Raw genomic sequence first — 10045 nt, 5'->3', positions numbered from 1 at the left:
GGGCCTCCTCCCCAGGCCTCCGTCCGGTACTGGAGCCCCGAGCCTGCACCCTGAGCCCCTACCCCAGGCCTTCAACTCACGCTGGAGCCCCTAGCTCCCGTCCTGCACCCCAAGTTCCCTCTCTGCGCCCCTGCCCCAGGCTTCCGCCTCGGACCGGAGCCCCCACCCCGCACCCCAAGTTCCCTTTCTATGCCCAAGCCCCTGTCCCAGGCCTCCACCCTGCACCTGAGCCTCCACGGCTCCCCGCTTGTGCCCCTCGAATTCCAAGCCCCTGCCCCAGGCCTCCACCCTGCACACCAGCCTCCACGGCTCCCTGCGTGTGCATCTTGCACTCCAAGCCCTGTCCCAGGCCTCCAGCCTGCACACCAGCCTCCACGGCTCCCTGCGTGTGCATCTTGCACTCCAAGCCCTGTCCCAGGCCTCCAGCCTGCGCTGGAGCCCGGAGTCCCCACCCAGCACTCCTGTCCCAGGGCTCTATCTTGCACCAGACCCCGATCCCCAACCCTGCACCCCAAGATCCTGCCCCAAGCCCCTGTCCCAGGTCTCCATCTCACACTGGAGCCCCGAGTCCCCATCCTGCACCTCAGGGTCCCTCTCTGCGCCCCAAGCCTCCATCTGGCGCTGGAGCCCTGAGGGCCTCCCCAACCAAGCCCGCAGCTAGCCTCTCCAGGTCCCCCCCCCCCCCCCGCAGCCCTGGGGGCAGACGTGTCTGCCTGCCCCTGTCGACTGCAGGCCTCCCCAGCCAGGGCGCCCAGGCTCCAGGTCTGAGGTTTGCAGGCTGTTCCCGGCACGCCCTGGGGCAGTGAGGAAGTCTGTGGTCAGAGTTCACGGTCCCTCAGTGCCTTCCTTTCACCTTGCTGGCTGGAAACATGATATGGCCTTTGTCCCCTGAGTCGGGCTCTTGGGTGACAGATAACAGTTAAACATTGTGTCGCTTTGGTTTTTCCAAATCTGGTGTTTACTACCAAAAGAGGAAGGAGTCGGGCGGGTGCCAGAAGCCACTAGTGCGGTGGAGATTCGAAGGCACTGGAACCTTCCAAGCGCCTGGCTGTGCTGCCTGGCCGCTCTCCCCGCACAGGTGTCCCCGTCTGGGGCCTGTGGCCGCTGTGGCTGACAATGCCTTTCCTGATGTGTGTACAAGTGTGTGTGCTGTATGACCTACACGTGTGTACACCAGTGTGTACTGTGTGTTTGTGAATGTGTATGGTGAAGCCGCGTGTGTGAGACTGTGTTTAAGAGCCAGGCCGCTGTGACGGGAAAGACTCTCAGAGTCTGCAACGCCTGTGCGGTGATTCCTGGGGGACTCGCCTTCCCTAGACACAAAACCCAGGTGGCGTCCAGCCCCACTGCCTTCAGGAATGCGAGGTGGCTGCTCTGCTCATCTCCCAGGCAGGGTGATGTGGCCTCCACCTGGAAAGGGGGTCATCTCAGTGTCGCAGACCTGCAAGCCCAAGCTGTTTCAACAGCCCCCTGGAGCCCAGTGCCCACATGTTGCCCTGAGAGATTGCGCCTGACCCAGGGAAGTGTGCATTTAGGTGACTGCAGACTTTCTTCGGGAAGGAAGTGATTGCAGTCAGGGTCAGTCCTGGGGAGCGCCTCTTTGCGATGTCTTCAAGCTCCTTAAGGGTAAGACTCGGAGGACTTTGCTTTTATGAGCAGCTGAGGAAACTGCCAGGTTCTCTGTGTTTTGAGCTGCCTTTCAACCCTAGCTTCGGGCCTTTTCGCTTTCATGGCTTCCTTTCCAGAGCGGCTGTGGTATGTCCATGGGCTTTTTATTGCCGTCTTAGCTTTTTTGGTGACATGTACCTCCACGGCTGTGGCTTCTTTTGTTAATGAGTTCCCTCCTGGATCCCATGCTGTGTGTTGGATGGAGGGTCCCAGGAAACACAGTCGTGTGTTGCAGCTGTGCGGGCTGTCAGAGGCTGGCCCACTGTTGCTTGCTCATGGACCCTCAGTGCTGATGGCCACTCTCATGTGCCGCCAGCCTTCTGCTAAAATTCCATGCACTAACATTCTCAGGGCTGTGGCCACAGTTATACCAGCTCTTTAAGGGGACTCCTGTGTGTGTGCAGATTTATCACTTTATGCCAAAGGTAGGGACTATTATTTTGATGAGGCAGTGGACTAAATCCAGAACAAGAGAGCCTTTCTGTCAAGCAGAAACCTCCTTTTGAGATAGAGGGGCTAATCTATTCCTCCCGGCACTCTCCCCTCCCCCCCATAGGCCTTAGGCACTGAATTCACCAACTTGTGACCTTGGTGTCCGACATTTCCCTGTGACCATAGAAAGTGATGTTACCACCTCCCAGGCTTGTTCAAGGCTTGGAATGCACAGAGCTGAGCCCCGGCAGGTGTGCGCTTGACTGCGCGCTGCTCCGTGGTCTCTCCGGCTGCTATATACTTCATTTTAATGGAGGTGTGCTGACTTATAGCAAGGCATGCTTTATAGCACGAATTACGTCCTGGCCTATAGGTGTTCATGAGTTCTCAGATGGTTTTTGGATAGTTACTTAGTGCTGACAATTTTTGTTTTCATCTTTGTAAAATTGAATAATTCGATCCCTTTTATGACCCTTAATAATGAGGACTATTTTAAGGAGTAATCTTGGCGTCTTCCTAGCTCAATGCAACTGTGGTTTCTGGGTTTCCCTGCATCGCATCTTCGTGTGATGTTCTGTTCCTTTGCTGCTATAAAGCCAAGACCTGACACTGATAAGCCCTTCCATGCTCAGAGCAGGCCACGCAGGCCAAGTCTCACATCTCAGTAGTTGGCTTTCTCATTTTCCCTCTGTCTAACATCTGGTGTCTTCTTGAGAAAGCGGCTGTTTGCATTTCTTTTGTGAGGTGTTGTGTTTTGTTTTGTACTCTTTGAGCTTAGTTTTTTTCTTTTGGAGATAAAGATATTGACTGCTTTTAAAATTCTTTGTCCTATTTACAAGTTTATTTCTTATAACTGCATTTTCTGAAATGTTTGTTATTTGCAATTGCTTCTCCATACCATTATGGTGACTTATTTTGAGATTCTTATTGTTCTGAAAACTTCTAGAAGTTTAAAAGTGTGGGGAGTATAAGGTATATGTGTCTGTACTTTACTTTCAGAAAGAAAAATAGTCACGATAGTCAAACAGGGTAGACTGGAGTGGTCACTCTGCTTGGTAACTGATAAGTGCCATTGGCTTGTCCCTTAAAACAACAGGCCTTTCAGGGTGCTGACCATCCAGGACTGTGGGGTTTGGACTTACCTGTCTTTTTATTTTAAGTGTAAAGCCATAATTTTGGAAGCGGTTTAGAACAAATCCTCTGCAGTGTTCTCTTTGTGTCCATGACAGGATGCTGTGGAGTATGCATCTGCATGTCCTTTTCATGCCTCACAGTTTTCTTGAGATGCAGCGCTCATGCTGTGCGAGTCACCCTCTTAAAGTACACAAGTTGTGCAGCTGCTAGCATTGTCTAATTTTGGAACATTGTCATCACTCCAGAAGGCAGTCTGGTACCTGTTAGCGGCCACTCCCTATCCTTCCTTCGCCCCACCCCTTGACAACCAGAACCCACTTTCTGCCTCTGTGGATGTCTTTCCTGGATTTCCAGTGTGAGTGACTTACCCGGCTCGTGACCTTTTGCATCAGGGCTCATCCATTCTGTGACCTGTGTCCAACCTTCAGCCCTGATTGTGGCTGGGTGATGTTCTGTGGGGTGGGCAGACTACATTTTGCTCCTCTGTTTTCCAGTGGCTGGATGTTTGGGCTGTCTCCTGTGCTTATCTTAAGACTTTTTCTTTTGTGGTTAACAGACTGTCTGTCTCAGCGCCCGGATGCTCTCCCTGGCCCTTCGCATGTTGTCTTTGGAATGCTGTCAGCACGTGCCAACACATGGCTGTCCCGAGGGGCCTCACTCTCCTGACCAGGTTCCACCCGGCGATCTGCTGGGCTGGCACACACGGAGCTGTGCAGACATGCCCCTGCCTGCCCCAGGAGCTGCAGCTGAAGGGGGCAGGGAGCACGTTGCTGTGGACACAGGCTCACGGCCGGTGGGTGTGCTTGTGGAGTGGTTCCTGCTGCAGGACTCGGGAAGCAGGGCCTGGAGGGGAACTGGGGGACACCTCAGCTCCCACTGTGAGCCACAGGTAGCCTGTGTGCTTCCTACCCTTTCTCGCTTCCTCGACCTGGTTATGTATGGGTAGCGAAAGAACTGCTTCATGGGGCGGATCGTCCTCTAAAGGGTGTGCTCAATGGTGGTTTTGAAGGTGCTTGGTGCAGGGCTGTGTTGGAGTGGTGGTCTTCCTTTGGGTGTTTTGGGTTTTTTGGGGCGAGGCATGGTCTCAAACTCCTGACTCCAAGGAGTCCTCCTGCCTCGGCCTCCCAGAACCTCCAGTGCCCGGCCCTGTTGGGTATATGTCCTGCGGGACAGCCATGGCACCGGCCACTGTGGTCTCTCTCGTGAGTGCCGTAGGATAAGCACTGTAGAAATGTCCGATGTATGCAGATATGCAAGTAAGCCTGCTGATCCTCTGTCGCCCGAGGCAAGCAGCAGCTTACACATCCTTGCCTTGTGGAAACTGTTGAAAATCATTGCAGTTCAAAGGTGAAGTGTTGAGTAGTGTGTCCTGTGGTCCTCATGTGAGGTATCAATGATTTCTTCTGGTTTCTCTTTTAACCCTAAACTCTTTGCCATTGCAACTGAGAGAAATCCAGCATCCTGCAAGAGCAGATTGTGACGGGAACGGCTGGTGGTTAAAGGAATAGCTGTGACCTAAAGGCAGTGTTTTGTCTCCAGCTTGAACACTTGTTCTGGGCAGCTGGGAACTGCCCAGTTTATGAACTTCAGTCTGTGCGCTGAATCTGGCTGTCTTTGCATACGTTGCTTTGTTTATTACACGACAGGAGATAATATCCTAACACATACTGGCTTTTCTTCCTTGGCCAGCTTGTGTGGGTCTGAAAGACTGTCCTGTTTTTATAGTGAAGGACAGTACCCGATACAGGAGTGAGCTGTAGTCGTGTGCTGCCCGACAGTGGGACACATTCTGAGACTGGCTTTGCTAGGCAGTCTTGTCACTGTGTGACGGTCCCAGAGTACACTCGCACCTAGCTGGGCAGCCTGCTACACACCTGGGCCGTGTGGTGTGGCTGTTGCTCTTGGCTTGCATGTTTGTCCAGCATGTGGCTGTGCTGAACACCCTTGGCTGCTATAACACAATGGTAAGGATTTGTGTGTCTGAACATATCTAACCCAGAAAAAGGACAGTAAGAATAAGAGTAAAGCAGTCTTAGAGGACCACCATGGTGCGTGTGGTCTGCGGTCTGCCACTGACAGACATGCTACGTGGTGCATGAGGGTACTTGAGTGGTACTTGGTGGTGGTGTATTCACTGACAATGAAAGCCTAGTCATGTCTTTGCAGAGTTGCAGTGGTCCTGCCAGCTGCTGTCTAATGACTTGGCTATGTGGCGCTTTAATTCCTTGCCTTTGACCTCACATTAAATTAAGGCCATTTGCTTCCACCCAAGCTGATTTGTTTTTGCCTTCTTCAGCTCAACAGGCATGTGAGTTCCCGCCTGATGCTTGGAAGCTGGAGAGTTTGCATCCTATTTCGGTGTGATGAGTAGCATGATGGCATCATTTGTACAAGTTAGAAAACAGTTGATATGTATCAACATTTGTCTTGTTGTGGCAGGCTTTGAACTCATTGTTTACTTAGGCTTTATTATTCTTCATTTACCTCCACTTTGGATTGAGGACATTTTGGGGTTAATGTGTATTTTTCCAACAGCTTTACATATACTCAGAGTCCAACTAGTAGACAGGTAGAAGGTACTCATGCTGGTGCATTTTTGTTCATTGAACTGATGACTGCTAACCTCCTTAGAGACTGTGAATTGATCAAAATACATTTTTTTGTTTGTTTTTGTTTTTGAGTTGGGGTCTTGCTCTGTCGCCTAGGCTGGAGTGCAGTGGCACAATCACGGTTCACCGCAGCCTTGTCTTCTTGGGTTCAGGTGTTCCTTCCATCTCAGCCTTCCAGTTAGCTAGGACTACAGGCATATACCACACTAGGCTAATTGAAAAAAAAAATTTTTTTTGTATTGTAGAGATGGTATCTCAGTGTATTGCCTTGGCTGTTCAAAATAAGTTTCTGTTATGCCTAGGAAAAATAATTTATGCTTGAGTATCCTTCACTCTCCACCTCCCTTAGAGTGATTAGATTTTAGAAAAAAATCCCTTTTTTGGAGAAACTCCTCGTTGGTGGAACAAGTTATCTCATTAGTTTCTAAGTCAGAAATGTTGCTGCAAGTTCACTAATTAGGTTACATTATGTTTCTGATTGTGGACTTTAGCCTTGACACATGCAGTTTAGAAATTAGTTTCAACAAGGTAGCTTTTTCTCTAGTCTGTAGATGTTTTGATTGTGGAGAGCCTTGATACACTGTAGAAACATTTCCTATCAAAAGTAAAAAGATAATCAAGACTGATAAGCTAGGTTAATTCTCAGCAGTTTGTTTTGTTTTGCGTTTAAAGGCCTGACGTTATGTAAAGTGAAGAGCAGACATAGGGAAGGTAGAGTATCTTGCAAATCCTTGCTGTGCTAACAGCAACATGCAGTTGGGATCAGGGCATTGCAAGGTAGGCCTGGACTTCGGAGGTAGGACACGAAGGCCTGGCCAGACCTGGCTTTTGGCTCTCCCTCGAGTGCGGCACTGTGGACCTGGGCCACGCTTTTCCTCCTAAGCTTGCCTGGGAGGGTGGGTGTTTTACAGGCTCATGGGAAAATAGCCCTTGAATTGTCTCATCCAGACCCGCACCATCCTTAATTCTCTGCTGTTTCCTTTCTGCCTAAGGCCAGTCCCTCACCTCTGTTTTGGTCTTCTTTCTGTTTCCTCAGGGACATTGTCGGTCACTTGTCTGAACTCTGCCGTTTCCCATCTCTCTCCTCCTCCTCCTCCTCCTCACCAATCTTTGACCTCCAGTGTTTTCCCTCTTGGCCCCTAACATGTTAGTGGTTCTCTGATTTGTCTTTTAAACAGAACAAAACTCTTCCTTTCACATTGTCCACCCTCGCAGCCCCTCTTCCCTTGGTCTCTTCCTGACCGAGTCTTCCCCTGACCAGCCAACCCGTAAGCCTTCCCAGTTGCTCGCCCATGTTAGAAGGTTGAGTGTAGCTTACAGACAGGCTTGTGCCTGTATAAATCCAGACTGATGCACTCTTTTAAGCATACAGGCTGTTCTTAATGCCCCTATGTGTCCAGCATAGCCAGACCCCTAGAGTCAGTCCTGCTGTCTCTAGTCCCCACCCCCGTGACTCCTCAGCCTCCTGTGACCTGCCTTCTGTCTCGACCTCTTTGATGAAACAGTTTTAATCAAAGAGAATTCAGTAATCGTTTAAGTTCAGAGAAGATTTAAATAGATAATCTAGTCTGAGGTAAAAACTGGAGAAAGGTGCAGAAGGAAATGGGCTGAAGAGTCCCTTTCTCCCAGGGACAGTCAGAGAAGGGCCCTGGGACCCTGTGGGTCACTGGGGGCTTGGTAACTTTCACTTCACATTTGAAAAACAAGTTTCTTTCCCTCTTCCTAGCCATTCAGTTCCCCTCTTTGCAGATAACACAGAACCTTGTAGAGCCTTCCAGAGAGACTTCTGTATTTGCAAGTCGATACCTGGTGTCCTGCTCTGTCCCTGTCTTCTCTCGGCAGTCTTTCTTGATGCGGCTTCAGTGTCCATCCGTACAGAGCCTTCTCGTGGTACCTATGGCTGCCAGCATGCATGTGTTATGTAATCAGTCTTACTGATGGACATTTGATTCCCATCTTCTTATTACACACAATACAGTGTTATTTGCATATTATACACGTGTCCCTTACGTGCTACAGATGGCAGCTGTGACCTTTCGCCCTCGGGTAAGTATGTCTGCAGGATAGGAATCTGGAAGTGGAATGGGTCAACAGTCTGTGCCTTGTGATGTCGCTCCCTGTTGCCACACCCTGCCTTCTGCAGTTCCCACACCTGTAACAGGCTGGCAAATTGGCTGACTTGGGGACCATGGTGGGTGGGTCGGGCAAACACAGACCGCAGTTGCGTGTCATCGTGTCTCAAAGAAGTGAGGGTGTATTTTCCCGAGTGAACCACTTCGTTAATTTTTGGCAAGTTTTTCATCTCCTTTGCTCATCTCTGTTGGCTGTTAGTCTTTTCTTTAGTTTTTAGAAGCTCTTTAAGTTTCAAGGAAATTGTCTCCAGTGGGAGTTACAAGTATTTGCTTCCTGTTTTTTCAATCTTGTCTTCTGGCTTTGCCATGCAGTGTGTTTTTTAGAGTGTTGTGTTTATCAGTCCTTTTTTGGATGGCTTCTGGGTTTTGTGTCGTAATTAGAAAGGCACTATACGGTCTGTGTGTTGTGTATGAGACATACACGTGCACACATTAAGCATGTGCACACATAGTAAGTACATCGTGCACCACTAGGACATCCTCCTGTGGTATCTTCTGGAAAGGAGCTTGTGTGGTTTTCTCTTTTTACATCAAGCTGGTCCATCTGGAATTGATTTGATATAACGTACAAAGCTTGTTTTGTATCTTCCAGATGACAGCCCAGTTGTCCCCATGCCATCTGTTGAACAACCTCCTCTTCCCCAGATCTGAGTGCCTGTGTCGTGTACTCATCTGTTTGGGTTCCTCTGGACCCTCTGTCTGTGTCCGTGACATCTTCATCTGTGTGGCCTCAGAGGGGCCAGGTTTGTTGCCTACTCCTCTGTTTTTGTCTCACCTTTCATGCATTCTGTGGGTTTCCTATACTGTGGAATCTCCAGGGAGAGGGCTTTTTTGTTTTTTGTTAGAAACAAATATGGCTGTGTGACGCTCACCCTGATAAGTGGCTTCTGTACTGACTGGGAGCCACCACCTCCCTGAAGTCCTCTGGCACTGCTGAACCTCTAGATAGTGTTCTCCGGTCCTCGTCTGCTTCCCTATACTTCTGGTGATGTTATTCTTCAGACTTCTCTCCCTTGTCCTCTTCCTTATTGCTTTCTAATTTGTCAGCTATGGTTTCGCCAGTCTCACTGATTAGTCCAGAGTGCTGTATGCCTAACAGACCCCCAGCTCCCAGGGAAGTTCCGGGAGCTCAGTGTGTTCAGAGGCACACTTCCCAGGCTGGGCATGGTGGCTCACGCCTGGCATCCCAGCACTTTGGGAAGCTGAGGCGAGAGGATTGCCTGAGTCCAGGGGTTCAGCACCAGCCTGGGTAACTTGGCAAGACCTCGTCTCTACAATAAATCAAAAAAAATTAGGTGGGCATAGTGGCCCATGCCTGTAGTTCCAGCTATTTGGAAGACTGGAGTGGAAGGGTCGTCTGAGCCCAGCAGGTCAAGGCTGTGGTGGTCGTGAGCATGCCACTGCAGTCCTACCTGGGCCACAGAGCGAGACTCTGATTCAAAAAAAAAAGAGGCACGTTTCCTCACCAGCCATGGTTCCAGTGTGTCCCCAGATCCATGTGTTGGGAACTCAGTCCCAGTGCAGCAGTGCAGGGAGGTGGACCTGATGCAAGATGACCGGGTCATGAGGGCTCTGCCTTGACGAGTGGGCCAGAGTCACTGTTGCCCAGGATGAGCTTATTACAACAGTCAGCGGGGCCCCCTCACGCACTGCTTTTGCACTCTCTTCCTTCCTTCCACCTTCCTTGTGGGACGTCTGGCACAGAGGCCCTCAGCAGATGCCGGCCCTCAATGTAAGAAATGCATATCTTTTCTTGTAAATTACCCCGTCTGTGGCTTTCTGTTATAGTCACACAGAACGAACTTAGATACAATCTCTGACCTGCTGTGGCCTTTCTCCCAGCCCCCTTCCATCCAGAGGCCCATGCCTGTCATACAGAAGGCGGCCTCGAAATCCTGCTGGCTTGCTATCTTTAGTCCTAACTGTCTTTACAGATGTATTCCTCAGGGACACTGTCACAGCCTGGCTCAGTGTTCCTCAGGGTCTGTTCCCTGGCCTCTTCCCCACCCCCTTCCTGTGTCTGTCTCTGTCTCTGTCTCTGTCTCTGTCTCTCTCTCTCTCTCCCTCCCT

General features: G+C 50.4%; 1 protein-coding gene across 1 annotated transcript in view; it reads left to right on the top strand.

Moving 5' to 3' along the window:
* Window positions 1–10045, top strand: part of ZCCHC14 (zinc finger CCHC-type containing 14) — a 74470-nt gene that overhangs the window by 267 nt on the left and 64158 nt on the right. Inside the window, exons 2-4 of the mRNA XM_008059717.2 lie at window positions 1502–1523; window positions 3487–3496; window positions 8058–8078. Coding sequence (XP_008057908.2) covers window positions 1502–1523; window positions 3487–3496; window positions 8058–8078 — 53 coding nt within the window. The remainder of the gene's footprint in view (window positions 1–1501; window positions 1524–3486; window positions 3497–8057; window positions 8079–10045) is intronic.

Source organism: Carlito syrichta, unplaced genomic scaffold, assembly GCF_000164805.1.
Source record: "Carlito syrichta isolate Samal-C Ts95f unplaced genomic scaffold, Tarsius_syrichta-2.0.1 Scaffold304337, whole genome shotgun sequence".
Classification (NCBI taxonomy): Eukaryota; Metazoa; Chordata; class Mammalia; order Primates; family Tarsiidae; genus Carlito; species Carlito syrichta.
This window is presented reverse-complemented; position numbering and strand designations above follow the sequence as displayed.